Genomic DNA, 14,988 nt, shown 5'->3' with positions numbered 1-14,988 from the left:
AGAACCGGGGCAATCTTCCTGTCATCTGTGGTCAGGAATACCGGCCTCGTGTACTTGTCAAACCCCATCATGATCACGCAGGAAGGGTCTTGCATGGGGTCAGCTCCAGGCGCCCAGGCGATATCGTATACTGTACCACGTGCGCCGTTGCAGAGGCCAACTGGCTGCCAAAGGTTGGACGTCAGTATCAGACGGGCGCCAATGCATACGGGAATCTGCTTCGCAAGGTTGCCTGCCTTGTCGTCAGGAGCAGCAGCAGCACCGGGGCCAACGTTCTTCGCCATGGCCTGGATGACAGGCGGCCTAGGCGGTCGAGGTGTAGTGATTATATTCGTTCACCCTGTCTTTCGTGGCGTATACTCGTAGGGAATTGACGAACTTGGCAACCTCCTGATCGTCCAGCTTCACCTGAACACGGGCTGGAGAGGAGCTTCCAGGACTCCATAAATAGTTGGAGCAGCCGCAATTCCTCAAGAACTGAGCGAAACGCTCCCCGATTGTCGCCGCGCTGACGGTGGGCAACCTTCAAGAAAACCGTCTTGTCGAAGCGCCGATATGCTTCCTGCCCTTTATCTCTACTCCCTGCACCTCCTTGTCGTAATAAAGAGGCTTCTGCAGTACAGGGGGAAGCTGAAAGAAGTCGCCAACCACCAGTGGCTGATGATCCACATCAAGGTGAAGGGGGTTTTCGGCTTTGTGTTGCTTCCAGAAGTCGCCGTGGAGGATGTCGTCATCGGTGCGAGGCTCCTTGACCTCAGGATCGCGCCTCTGGACCTATCATACTTCAATTCGTCAGTATTGAACCTCCAAAGTGGGAGGCTGACCTGACATGAGAAGTGCGCTGGTCGCGACAGCTCAGGCAGTTCTTAGTTGTTCCAGCCGAGCTCCTTTTGCGAATGAAATCAACCGCCGGCCTCTCCTAGCCACAGCGGGCACGGACAATAGGCATCATTATCTTAAAAGCCTTTTAAAAGCCTTTGGGCGGGTAGGACTCATGATAAATGAAGAATGTCGGTAAAAGGGGTTGAGACTAAGAATGTGGGTAAAAGGGGTAAGCACCAGGGGGCCTGGTGGCTAGGTCCCACTTTTTAAGAGCCGTCGTCCAGTTGCTCCTCGTTTTGCGACCGTACATACAAATTTGGGACCAATCAGAGCCCAAGAAACTTATTGACCCCTGCTGGACCAAACCCTCACGAGAGGAAGGCTCGCCAGCCGCGGCTCGCGCAAAGAAGCCTTTCGGAACGAAATTTGGCGACAAGAGAACCGGAGAAGAGTTGGCTACAGAAGAGAGAGAGAGTTGGCGACAGTAGATAGGAGACAGGAAGAAGAGTGAGGTCGAGATACGAGACACGGCGAGAGACGTAGAGCATTATCGTGAGTGAAACCGAGACAGAGCGTCGGGGAGGCAGGCTAGGCCGCTGGAGGGAGATTTTGTTTAAAAGGCGCAAACTCAAAGGGCGTGGAGAGACGGCAGGGTTGAAGAGAGATGTGAGTGGGTAATGCATGTCTGGGCGAGTGGAAGGCTCGGAAAATTTACATGTGCTACCGGTATAAGTCGTAGGTATAAACAGAATAAGGAGTATATTGGGGAAGTTTTGACTTGATCGTCTTCATGAAAAGGAGAACAAGAAGAGAAGAGAATGTGCTATTCGAGCCTTTGGCAGTTGATTTTGAGGATGATGAGACATGTTGTCATGTTGTATTGTTTCGTTTGATGCTTTAAAGTTTAGAGAATATTCTTGGGCGGACGTCGGGCGCGCAGTGGTCGGGAAGATATCGACGCGGGAGGTCTGATAGAGCCAGAGGCGGATGTGTCTTGGTGATTGACCTGTTCGGTGTCCGTTTCTGACTCTGCGGGTCTTCCGGGGACAGAAAGGAGGAGGTATCGGATTTGGGGGAGTCTTGACCGTCACAGTCGGTGATTATGGTGGAAGTTTCGGGAGAAAGTCGCGGTCTCTTGGTTGGGGTTTGGTAGGGATCGGGCATTGACCGACTTGATGCCAGCATAAGGGGATCGACTGGGCCAGAAGCATGCGGCGTGGGAGGCGGGGCTTTGGGCGGCCTTGGGTTTCTTCGTAGAGGTAAACCTGGCCAACGCAACGCTATAGTCCGAGGGATTGCCGACCGCGCTCTTGGGTGTCGTCGGCAGTAGTTGTGTTGCAGAAGCCTGGTCGGACATGGCCTTGTCGTGGAAAGTCCACGTGTCGGGGACGACGATGAAGATATAGTCTTGGTCGAAAGCCGGGCATGTTTCATGATCTGGTGATCCAGTAAGCCGGCGATTTTGCCCGTACAGGTGAAGAGAGCGTTCGACTGGAACTGGCTGTCGCGCCTCTCGGTCATCTTCTTGCATAGGGAGGTCCAAGGATTAGCGTGAATGGGGAAGATGACGAAAACTTGGAAGGGTGAAAGCCCTTGAAGGGGTTTGCCGGGAATCCCAGGACAAATAAAGGTGGAGAGCTGGACAAAGCCGCAGCAGCTCAGCTGGGTGTCGTCAAGGGCCGCAGCCGAGTTTCCATGCAGGAGGTCGCGGCCGGAGCCGATGACAGGTCCCGTGAAGGAGACAATGGGTTGTATCGTTGGGAAAGTATCCACCGAGCTGAGGGTGCGAGTGACAATTCTATGGATATCGTCAGGGAGGGCAGTGGCGACAGAGAGATTTGGAGCATAGACTCACGGTTGGTAGCTGTGATCGCGGACTATAAGCGCGGGGACGGTGTATTCTGTGATGTTATCATCGTCCGACTCAAGCCATCACGTCGCTCGATTTCCCACGTCAGGGCAAAGGGATGAACACGGCCGACCATGAAGAACCATTGCTCGGTCCATTCCGAGGAGATTATCTGTTGGTTGTATATGGAAATATTAAGGCTGAAGAAGATGCAGGTCGATGGATTGCCAGTATCTGACCGGATTGCTGCATACTCCGGAGTCGACAGCCATGAGGGCGTGGGAAGGAAGACCTCGCTAGGGTTTCTGCGTTGAGCCCTTTGACACGATGCTCATTCTGGTAGGCGAACCTAGCCGGGCAGCCGGGCTGGACAAAGGCCATCATGGACATGTCGGCGCCAGCATTTTTCTGGCTGTCAAGAGGTTGCCGCGGGAGGACGAGGTATCGACGTTGAGCTGGGAGGCCGACATCGTGAGAACATGGCAGATGTAGTCACCGTGGAAGTGTAAATGAGGGGTTACGCAGAGTGGAGGTGGGCATCCTATAAAGCAGGTTTTCTTGCTGCTCGAAAGAGGGCTCGCGGCTAGGGTCGGGGAGACTTAAGAGTCAGAGAATGCTACCTAGGTGATAGATCAGAAGCGGGGGTATGCGGGAATGAGCTGGCGAGGTTCTTGAACAGTCTCGACCATCTGGTTCTATGGTCGTGAGTGAAGTAGGAGCCGGGGTTGGAAGTTGAGTAGGGGTGATGACTATGTCGCGAGAAGTTGGAGGTCGGCGAACAGTAAGGTTAGTGTGGGTAAGTCTGCGGAGAAAGAAAGTCCAGCAGTACCCTTCGGTGTCATCGTTGCATGGAGTAGATAGCAAAGGCGACAATAACGAATGAGAGTGAAGGAAAGAAAGAGGTTATGGTAGTATTGCAGGGGTCCCTTTTTGACGGTCGTCGGTAGTTGGATGGGCATTGCGTGCGGCTGAGCGAGGCGGGTGCCGACCGTGTCGAGTCCACTATTGGGACACGGTGAAGTCGGATATAGGGGACGACCTGAGGAGGAGGATGCGAGTTGGTCACGAGAACTCTCCAGGAGGGTTTGCAAGTCGAAACTCCGGTGGCTAGCGACTACAAGAGGACAGGCAGGGGGATCCTGGCTGTCGCTTTAGCATGAAGGCCGTTGATGCGACGTTGGTGGTGGCGAGGGAGCAAACCTAGCCGGGTAGTCCGGTTGCACGAGGACACCGTGGACATGTTATCGCCGGCAGCCTTTGGCTGTTGCTCTACGAGGTGGAGTGGCAGATATTGATGGAGCAACTGATGCGCAAGGTGGGTGGGACGGCGTTGGAAGGGCGGAGAGTATGGTTGGAAGTGTGCGGCGGGCGGTTGGCGCGGCCACCCCATGTGCCGGAGGTCGGCAGTAGCCAGGATTCGCTGGAGTGCGCAAAGAGAGCACGGCGATGGAAGGGCCGCCTTTGGCAAAGCTGGGGTAGCAGGTCGCACGTGGAGACCAGCCGAGGCCGGGACGGTGGACGCACATAGGAGGGTAAATGGGGATTACAAGGGGTAGTAGTATTGCATCGCTTCGGTACCATAGGCAAGCATTATAAGGGAAGAAACGCCACGGCCATGAGAGTAGTGATCGTTAGGAAGCTTCCCACTCGGAAAGAAATAGTGTACGCCAAGAAGCGAGATTATCAAGTGGAAGTGCTCCGGAGCCAAAACTTTCTAGCCTGTTGCCAATCCACGCTAGTCGACGTCGAGGAGGCAGTAGCATGGCGGACAGTCCTGCAGGGAAGCTAGGCGAGGCGGCCGCTCACCGTGGAGCCTGTTCGTTGTCAGTCGAGGATGGAGAAGAGGGTAGGAACGGGGGAGTGCCTGTTTCGGGGTGCGGAGATGATACAGGGCAACTCCGAGAAGGGCACGGAGCACGGGAGACAAGGTTGGGGCGGTTCGGGAGATACAGATCAGTGGCGAATGAAGCATTAACGTTCCGGCTGATTCAGCCTAAGCAGTCTGCGGTCGAAGAAACCGCATGGAGAAAGCATGCAGAGGCGATCGCAAAGTCACTGCCGAGAAGACCGCCGCGAGGCGGTTTGCGGTCAAGCAGAGCACGGAAGTCCGTAATTTGGTCAGCAGCGGAAATTCCGCGCAACGTCAGTCACCGAGTCCGCTTCCGAGGTTCGTGTTGCCTACAGAACGTGGAGACCAGGGGGCAGTGGGCTCTAACAGTCCACCCCTTCATCGGCCGTTTTGCCCCAGGAGAGGGGTCCTGAAGGTGACGGGCAGGGAGATAAGGCGGCGACCGGCGGTGTCCCGGGTGTTCGTTCGAAAAGGGACCGACGCTCCGACCTATCCAGCCCAAGGATACGACTTTCCAAGACCTAAGACGAACGGCGCAATTTGCAGCATCGATTGCATGGGGTTTGCCCAAGCTCCGTCGGGGACCGGTTCGGCGGCCAAGGGCACAGGTGGGTGTGGACGATGGCGCAGCAGAGGCAGCGGACGGCTCGCTGCGCGGACAGAGGCAGTCCCGGAGGCGGAGAAGAGAGCCCGTCTTCCTAGCCGGGATGGGCGCGCGATAAAACAGGTCCGAAGTGGAATCGGAAGGCATAGGAGACGGGAGCTGCAGGCCGAAGACCTGGCGAGTGTGCTGCGCTTTTTGGAGGAAGACTTTGCCTTGAAGGAGAGATTGTCTAACGATCAGACGTGGTGCACGCCAATACCGCTCGAGAGGAAGGTGTCGACGGTGCGAGACTTCTATCAGGCGTTCCACGATGCGAGCACGTTGCCGATACGGACCTGCATGGTGTGCTACCGCAAGTGTACGAGAGGAGAGTTGGGAGATTACATGGGATCATTGGCTGTCAAGTTGCGTACCAAAGGGCGGCCGCTCACCATTTTCATGCCGGAGTTGCTTTCCTGAGGGCGAGTCCGTGTCGGTGTGCGCCGAGTGTGGCCGATGCCTGGCGCGCAGGAGCCTGTCGCCGGCGATCCACCTTCACAGTCGCCTTGGCTGCGAGCACATGTTCCCGATGAGCTCAAGGGACTGACGCCGGTCGAAGAGAAGCTCATCTCGCTGAACTCATGTTACGGGTTTGTCACGAGATATAGCATTCCGGGCGGGCAGAGGCAGAGCGTGAAGTATCCGAGGCATGTCAGGGCCACATCACAGTGTTTCCGAACAATGTGCAGGAGCTGGCCACAAAGTGCTCCCGCACCCCTTTGCAAGCACTGGACGAGATCCACATCTCGTGGCAGGGCGCGGAGAAGCCGGCACCGAGCGACCTGTCGAGTCTCTTGTCGGTGAGGCGGCGGGTGGTCGAGAGGGCCCTTGTCTGGCTGAAGCGGAACAACCCCCACTACGCCGAGATCGAGATCGACGCGGCGGAGATGGAGAGCTGGGGAGACTCGATACACGGGGTACCGTCGTCGGTGTGCGATCGTATGGAGCGGAACGAGCCGTCTGGGTGGGAGAAAGCGCGGACGGCGCACGTTGTGCCGCCCACGGAACGCGCCGTGGACGAGGAGGGCCGGTGGAGATCGAGGAGCTCTTCGCCCTGCTCAACCAAGGACAAGAAGCCGGCGGCCAGGGTGAAGGTCACGGGCCCAACGGAGAAGGCGCGGTTCGCGATGGAAGTGACGCCTGCCCCGACCAGAACGTTCCAGCGATCAACGAGGTGACGTCTTCTGGCATGTTCGCGCTCGACGGACCGCCAGACGTCGCGGACGTGGAGAAGCTGCAGTTTGCCTGTGACGCTGTTGGTGAAGGTGCCGACGACGGCCGTGCGGGCCGAGAGCGTGGGTCGGGTCCCTAGCCGGGGTTCGGGGCGTGGCGACGGTGGTTGTGAGCCATACATCCGGGTTTCGCGGGGGTGAGTTTACCGATTCCTTTGAGGCGTCCTTCTTTGCCAGGACGTTCCCGACCCTGTTCCCATTTGGCGTTGGGGGACCAAGGCTGGTTGAAGAGACCATGGTCGACGCGGGGAAGGTCACGGCCAACTTGCGAGGCAGGGCTGTCGAGGCAGAGGCGGCCGCGGAGACCCGTATCGTCTCGAAGCTTGAACCTTCAGGCGTGGGCCGAGATCGTGCTCCGGCGCCATGGTGGTCGATTTGCACTGCACCACATCTTCGCATTTCTCGTCTTCAACATGGGGTGCGGTCGAGGAACCGCCGGGTCAGCATGTTGAGTGTGGGAGGAAGAACTTCCGCAAGGTAGAGCGCATCGTGCGTTCGATGACCACAGAAAGGCTAGCGGCGGCGAGGGTCGAGTTGGAGAGCTCGGGTAAGACGACCGATGGTGACGTGAAGGAGCTTCTCAGGAGCCTCTCGCTTTACGGCCACCGGCAGCCCATGTCGAGAGGTCCGTCTCAATATGCGGCGGAAAATCCAGTCGCTCATCGTCGGATATGGCGTGCCGGCCATCTGGTTCACCATCAACCCGAACGACATTACGAACCCGGTGAAGCTGCGACTGGCGGCATACCGCACACGCGATCCCGACGCGGCCGAGGAGTTCTTAGAAGGCCTTGGGGATGCGTATAAGCGGTCACGGCTGGCGATATCGGATCCCATGAGCTCGGCCGTGTTCTTCCACCGCGAGATGAAGCTGTTCTTCGATCATTACGTGAAGGTCGGTGAAGAGTCGGTATTCGGGCGCATCGGCAAGTACTATGGCGCCGTGGAGACGAACGAACGAGGGCGCTTCATGTTCACGGCTTGCTCTGGCTGCACGGGAACGCGCATCTCAGCTCGATGCTTGCCGACATCCACGGGGAGGATCAGGCGGCGTATCGCGAGCGAATCGTCCGATACATCGATAGCGTCTTCTCAGAGGTAAGAATGCCTACCTAAGATGTGCCACCGGAGCCTGAAGTACTCTTCTGATGGCCAAGTGGGGCCGGGTTGACGTGCAAGGCAGGATCTGGACCAGGAAAGTTTTTGCGCCGTGCAAGCGGAGCGATCTGTGACGGGCGGTATTGGTTCCCTGCTGGACAACGCCGCGCAGTTCTCGGCCGCGTTTATCGAGGAGGCCAACTTCTGTGCCGGCGCGACGCAGGTGCACACGCATAGCCCGACCTGTGTGAAGTATTCCTTGGGCAAAGGAGGGCGGAAAGGGGACCTCTGCCGGTTCAAGGCGCCATGGAGGTTAGTCGACAAGACCGCCCTCACGGCAGACGGGGTGCTGCAGATCCGGAGGACACACAGCATGGTCAATCGATGGAACGAGGCTATTGCTGTCGGGCTCCGGCACAACCATGATATTTCCTTCATTGCGACGCAGCGCAAGACAATGGCCCTCATCTATTATGTCACGAACTACGCGACCAAGGTGGAGGACCCGGTGTGGAAGCGTGTGGCGGCCGCGGCCGAGCTCCTGGCCGCCTCAACAGGTGATGGCACGGCCAACGGAGGGCGGGACGGTGGCGGAGACGCTGCCACCGATGACCCTGTCAAGGGAACAGGACGCGACAGTTCCTGATGAGAGTGGCGAACCGCGTGTTCACGGAGCGTCCGCTATCACAGGTCGAGGTCGTCGCTCACCTTCTCGGATATCCGGCCGAGTTCACCGACAGCAGCGCGTGGGCGTACCTGAACTGTTCTCTGCTGTACTGGGAAGTCTTTCGGCGATGGCGGCATCTCCGAGAAGCCAGTGGCGCTGCGGCTACGGATGACACCTTGGATGAGTCGGTCGTCGTCGAAGAAGAAGGCCTGAGAATCTCCCACGTCGAGGCGTACCAGCACCGGGAGAGCTGCTGAAAGGCCTATGCCTGTATGACTACATATCGATCGTCAGACTGAAACGCATCGGCAACGACGAGAGCTGGGCGGCGGGGAGATGTCTTTCGAGGATGGATGGGCGCCGGGACGACGCTGGGTTCAGGTGCTCAGGCGGCCGGGCAAGCACGCTACCGTCTGCCTCGACGGCTACCTGAGCAAGGACTTCACCTACGATGACGAGTCGTGCTACCGGAGGTGTGTATGGCAACTGCTCTGTCAGCGGGCATTATCGGAGAGGCTAACCCACCCCTGAAGGGCAGCCGTGCAGCATCTTGCGCTGTTCGTGCCGTGGAGTCCTTCCTGGGCGAAGGAACAGGTGAGATCAACAGCATCTGGGCGCGGGCTCGAGACGCTATGGCCCGAGAATATCATGTCTCGTCGACAACGTGCAGCTGCTTCGACGATCCGCCGAAGACGCAAAACGCGACGCCAAGCAATGGGCAGCCTCGTCCGGCGATGGTGACCCGACGGTCGCACACGTCGAGGAGGGTGGAGCAGGCGAGGCGGGCGCGGAGTCTGCAGCGACATATCAGCCCAACAGCATCGGAGACGCAACGCGGCTCATCGACGTCGTCCGAGGTGCAGTGGGAGCGAATCAGGTGACGGCCAAGTCGCCGGAGCTCATGGCAATGATACAGCAGCTCTGTCGGTTTCAGCAATCGGCGCTGCGCTCGACGGCCGAGCTCGAGGCCACGGCGCTGATCGAACGAGGAGAGGCGGTTAAGCATGCCAGGGCGGGTATTTTCCGGGGCCGCACTACCGCCGCAGGATCAGGTCAAGGCTATCAAGTCGCAGCAGGTAAGTGCCTCGAAGGAGAGGAGAGGATGATCCAGGGATACAAAGCACGCCCGCCGCCTGGGAAAGCGATCGCCGCGCAGCGTTGCGAAGGGTGATGACCGGTTTCGGGAGGACGAGATCGAAATGACGATGGCCGACTCCGACGAGACCGCTATCGACGCAGGGGCGGGAATGGACGTTCAGTTTGGCCCATCAACCTCCTTCCTCGCGGCGGGCAAGGTGTTGGCAACACGGCTGACGCTGAACAAGAGGCAGTCCATCGCTTTTCTGATAATATGCCGCCAGCTCGATTTGATGCAGCAGACCGACGGGGCGATGCCTGCCAGCTGCGCCAGTTCGTCGGTGGCGAGGGCGGTACCGGCAAGTCGCGAATCATCGAGGCACTCGTCGAGCTGTTCAGTAAAAGAGCCTTTCGAATCGTCTGCTGATCACGGCGACGTCGGGGACTGCGGCGGCGCGGATCAACGGCATCACGATCCACTCCGCCTGCGGGTTCACTAAAGACCAAGGGGCGGGGCGCGAACATGGTCAAAGACCTTGACGGGTGCGGCTGCCGAAACAGGCGGAGCGGTTCATCCACGGCCAGTCTCGAATGGATTGGCAGGAGAAGGATGTGCTCGTCATCGACGAGGTGAGCATGCTCGGGGCGCGGACGCTGCACGCCGTGAACGAGCGGCTTCGCCGGCTTCGCGGATCGCGGCAAGATTTCGGGGGGATCCCCATCGTCCTCTTCTGCGGAGATTTTCAGCAGTTCCGGCCGGTCCAAGAGAGGTCGATCGTCCTGCCTAGCGCGGCCATCTCGTGGGACGTAGACAACTCGTTCAAGGCCGAGCAGCGTCACCAGCACGACAAAGCGCACGCACTGTGGAAGAGGTTCACGACGGTCGTCATGCTGGACGAGCAGATGCGCGCCGCCGGCGACCCGGAGCTGCAGAGGCTGCTGAAGCGGATCCGTCTAGGCGTGCAGGATCGGACGGATCTAAACCTCCTCAACTCAAGGTGCTACCGGGAGGAAGGCGGATCCCTTGGGAGACGGGCATCACCGTGGTGACGCCGCTCAATAGGAATCGGTGGAACCTGAACATGGAGGCGAGCCTGGCGTTCCGGGTCCAGCAGCGGTCGACGATGCGCATTTTCATCTCCGAGCACAAGTGGAAGGAGGAGCTGCCGACGGAGGAAGAGGCGATCATGATACTCAACCAGGGCGACGATAGCGCGATCCCGGTGCCGGCCGTCTTCATGTTCGTGGCCGGGATGCCCATCGTCGTGAACCACAACACCCACCAGGGGCTGAAGCTAGTGAACGGCGCGAGCTACTCGGCGGTGGAGGTCATTGTCGACAAGGCGTACCCGGGGCATCGGATCTCGGCCGATATGACGATCCACTTCGGGCCGCCGGCGGGGATCATTCTCGAATCGGAGACGATGAGATATCTCCACTTCGTCGGGATGCCGCCGGGCACGATCTTGTTGACACCCATGACCGTTAAGATACAGTGCCAGCGAAAAAGGCCGTGGCAACGCAACGACGTCAGCCGAAAGGGTTTGCCGTGCGCAGCAGCGTTCGCGTGCACGGACTACAAGGTGCAGGGCAAAACGCTGGAGCGCGTGGCCCTCGAGCTGCGAGGACACGGACGACGAAGATGGATGGAACGGTGGTGCCCTCGCAGTGCGACCCGTACGGCCTGTACGTGCAGCTATCGCGCTGCCGAACTCTAGACGGCATCATGCTCGTGTCCAAGGTGCGGGACAGAGACTTGGTGGGCAACCGGGTCCCCGAGGAGATGACTGCCGCACAGGCCAGGCTCGAGGTACTGAGCGAGAGGACCGTTGAGGAGGCGTTGCGCTGGCTGGACGGTGATGCTGAAGAGTCAAGGCGGCCGCGCTAGGTGACGCGATGAAGAGTTCGGCAGGCGGGAAGAGTCGGCAGGCGGCAGACAGGGTGGGAGGCGCCTAGTGGTGGGATAAGGCACGCGAAAAGGCAACAGAAGCCGGGGGAAGGGCAGCGACCAACAAGGAGGGAGGCAAGGAGGGACCAATCACAAGGGACCAATCAAGGGGCGGAGAACTTTTGGGGGGAGAGGGCGGGGTCTGCGGGGCACGTTAGAAGGCCTTTCGTTCCTCAAGGCAAACCCTCATATTGGGAAAACTTATTCGGATTAATGTCAAGTCAGCCTACGGCTGAATTACTATACCTGAAACCGGGATATCAACTTGGGAGAAGCTTGGAGGGATACGACAGGGGCTGTTTGGACGGGGAAAGGGCAACCGGGGGCAGAGCAATCAACACATGCACATCACAGACTATCAGGTCATCTGAGAATTTACCTACGAAAAGTCCCTTTATTCACATTTATGCCCACTTTTGATCTCTCCTTCGCGAGACAATGAAGGAGGCCGGCGTTGGGATAAAGTTACTTTCCCTTTTCTGTATTAGTTTTTGTGTGAGATTTGCTTGTCAATCAGTTCGTCAGGTCGACTACCTATTGAAACAAGCCAATTACATTATTGCATGACACCAAGCATGTCGTATCAAAGCCTAAGTAAGTGGCTGCGGCTGCCTGCCAGCGCTAGGCGGCTGCCACTGCCTAAACAGGCAAAGCTTACCATCAATTAACTGGTGGCATACAAAGAAAGCATCAAGCACAGTGGACCTATCCCGCGGCATGACAAGACATGCATTGTAACGCAGCTGCACTAGTGGGGTAATGCCCCAAAGATTCTGGAACTTGAACACTTTTACTGGTGCCACGTTGAGGCTCATGTCTTGTCCTTTCTCCATGACGTGGCTGGTTCGTGGAGTTTTGAGACAGTTGCTCTCTGGGCTGCGGTCCGTGCGTTGGGTGGTGGAGGATCGCGGGGTAAGGAGGTGGAAGGAAGAACCTTTCATTCCTCAAGGTACATGAGCATCAACTGGCACTAGTAGAGGGCTGAAGTTCCTATCTCACACCTTGTCTTTTCCATCTACCGACGTCACCTAGAATCTGACAAGTGCAGTCATGGCTACATATGCATGTCGCTTGCAAAGCTAGCTATTAACTTAGGGAGCGTCGAGTCTGGGCAGACAGTTCTATTGGTCGGGACGGCTTATGGAGCTGGCCTTTGTCACCCCTTTTTATTTTTTATTTTTTTAGTTGTATTACGCCCGGAGGGTTCCCCCTATAGAGCCACTACGCTAACCTATGTACCTTCTGTACATGGTTCCATCTCATCTAAAGCCCCACGCTTCTTTTTATCAGTTTCCAGCCTCCTTCGCTGTGACACGACAGGCCTGCTTGAAGGTCAGTTTCTCCAAGTGTTCAGCTTCCTACCTTCAGCGGCTGAAGCGCGGTCTGTCAAGTTCAAGACTGTTTGGTGTTAGTATGCGTGTCGCTTGTTTAATCTGTCGTCGGCTGCTGATCCATGTTGAGGTTGTCACCCTTTTTTTTTTGTATTGCGCCCGGAGGGTTCCCCCATAGAGCCACTACGCTAAGTGTCGCATTCAGGATGCGTATAATGAAATGCGCGGTTGATAAGCGATGTCATCGAACGTTCTAGATAACATTACAAAAGCATCCTGGGTGGCAAGTGGCAAATTCGCCACCGCAAGGCAGTCATATTCCCTCAGGACTATAAGGAGACAGAACTTCTCACATTCATTTTAGATAGACGACAATGAACAAGATTGACTCTTACCTTCCATTTTTTATCCCTGCGAGACTAAGCTACGTACCTACTGTACCTGGTTCCATCGCACCTGAAGCCCCACGCTTCTTTTCATCTGTTTCCAGCCTCGTTCGCTGTGACTTGACAGGCCTACTTGAAGGTCAGTTTCTCCAAGTGTTCAGCGTCCTACCTTCAGCGACTGAAGCGCGGTCTGCCAAGTTTAAGGCTGTTGTGTTAGTATGATTATCCCTTGATCAGTACATCATGGTCCCTCGTCGGTCCATACTGAAGCGTTTTGTTGCCAATGCGAACTGTATTGTCGCCCGCACAGCCTCCATATCAGGCTGCCACTTGTCGTCGTCTGACTCTGACCTTCCTCCTAGGAAGAAAGACAAGTCTCCCACCTTTCCGCGTGCATATCGAAGCATGATTTCCCGTTGTGCCGTCCATCTAGGAAATGTTCCACCGTTTCCGCCGACTGTCCACATGTGCACTCACTCGATTCCTCTGCCCCGATTTTGCGAAGGTAGCTATTCAGCCGTGATTTGCCAGTTCGAAGCTGTACCAGGTGGTGCGAGCTGGCGAGTTAGAAATAAAAGGTGGGACACGGCACGGATACTATTTTATGCAGCTAAACAGGTGTCTATTACTTGATGCATCTAAATAAGTATCTAATCGTGCCCGCCCCCACTTTATTGGGATTCGCTTGGGCTCACCCTGTTGCGAAGCAGGGGCTAGATCGACTCGATAGAGACCTCCTGTGCATAAAGCCTAAGGGTGAGAGAGAGGAGAAGGAGGAGCTGAAGTCTGCTGAAGGATGACGTGGCGAGCTGAAGGGTAAAGTTGCGTGATTAGGAGGGGAAGACTGACGTGTTAAGAGGGGTATGCCGGACGAAAGGAAAGGGAAGGAAGGAGAAGGAGAGAGAACATGCGAGGAGGGAGAATGGGAGTTAAAAAAAGGGGCGTTTGATCGGATCCAGGGCGAACAGACAGAGAAAAAAAAGGACACTCTTCACATACCATCTGATCACGTGAGAACTAACCTACGACGAAATCCCTTCATCCTTTTTCATGCCTTCTTTGATCTCTCCTTCGCGAGACACCCACTTTTAGACTGCAAGAGTTATCAGGAATCTTGCTTTTGAGGGAGAATGCACGGGGCCGGGGGCCGTAGCCGCACAAGGCGGCTGGGCTAAATATTCAATAGATTATAACCCCTGACCAATAACATTGTTACAGCTGCCATTACTACAATATATAACTGATTTTGTGATGCCACCTCCATAACTATCCGTAGCTGTAGCTAAAATAGTCTACAGAGTTAAGCCCGCCGTTGGTTGCAAGGGGGATGTGGTGAACCCACATTACCGCCGACCAACCAAGTGGTGGGTGACACCTTGGCACAAAGGGCGATCCCCCCTCTTTCGGTAACACCCCTCTTTCGGTAGCGCAAATGGAAAAATCCCCACCTGTTGGCAGGTCTCTCTGCATGCAAAGGGTGGGGTTAACCGGTGTGTTGTATTCGTCTATCTTCTCCTCTTCAAGGGAGGGAGGAGGCCACGATGCTAGCTATGTGGCCTCATCCGTACACGTGACAGCGCACGTGAGCTAGCTAGATGAGTACAATAGATTACTACAATTCCCACAACTAAGTTACTCTATATTTAAGGCGCACGACGGCCAACAAGTTTGAATCCTGATCCTGATTTCTAGGTTTTGTCAGTTATAAGTTAGCAATTATTCCACATTTTCTCACCAGTCCCCAGAAGTGAGCCCCACCCAATCCACCTTTGGGAGAATTACGTCTTCCCGCACGTGAAGCCTATGAAAGTCGATACTAATTGTCGCTAAGCTGTGTCGAACCGAACCAGCTTCACTCCAACAATGTCGTCTTCGGAAGAAAGACGGTCTTCCACGCTCTGGATTGCTCTAAGTATTACATCTTTTGCTTGTTACGTCGGTTTGTGTTGCAGCCTGAGATTTCGCCGCATCAGCAAGCTTCGCTCTCATCTCAATTACCTCGATCGTGCCTCTCTCGCGCGGATGACCAATGCAGATGCACAAATTATTGTCAAACATGCGATCTCTTTCGAGTTTCCCACTTTCT

At 56.4% G+C, this 14,988-nt stretch overlaps 2 protein-coding genes across 2 annotated transcripts; one reads left to right on the top strand and one right to left on the bottom strand.

Annotated features, from left to right (window-relative positions):
• Positions 1 to 6,019: 6,019 nt before the first annotated feature.
• HRG_06745 (uncharacterized protein) lies at positions 6,020 to 6,517 on the bottom strand (the record flags this gene model as incomplete). The annotated part of the gene is made up of 1 exon (XM_044865216.1): positions 6,020 to 6,517. The coding sequence occupies one exon, from the start codon at positions 6,515 to 6,517 to the stop codon at positions 6,020 to 6,022; it is 498 nt and encodes a 165-aa protein (XP_044720156.1).
• A 515-nt stretch (positions 6,518 to 7,032) lies between these two features.
• On the top strand, positions 7,033 to 11,125 carry HRG_06744 (PIF1-like helicase domain-containing protein; the record flags this gene model as incomplete). Its single annotated transcript, XM_044865215.1, has 12 exons — positions 7,033 to 7,301; positions 7,409 to 7,493; positions 7,579 to 8,050; positions 8,116 to 8,348; positions 8,542 to 8,633; positions 8,694 to 8,754; positions 8,831 to 9,236; positions 9,400 to 9,578; positions 9,799 to 10,235; positions 10,301 to 10,679; positions 10,734 to 10,905; positions 10,956 to 11,125. The coding sequence occupies 12 exons, from the start codon at positions 7,033 to 7,035 to the stop codon at positions 11,123 to 11,125; spliced, it is 2,955 nt and encodes a 984-aa protein (XP_044720155.1).
• Positions 11,126 to 14,988: the final 3,863 nt, after the last annotated feature.

Source organism: Hirsutella rhossiliensis (genome assembly GCF_020360975.1).
Source record: "Hirsutella rhossiliensis strain HR02 chromosome Unknown scaffold00006, whole genome shotgun sequence".
Classification (NCBI taxonomy): Eukaryota; Fungi; Ascomycota; class Sordariomycetes; order Hypocreales; family Ophiocordycipitaceae; genus Hirsutella; species Hirsutella rhossiliensis.
Note: the sequence above shows the minus strand (reverse complement) of the source record. Positions and strands in the feature narration are given on the sequence as shown.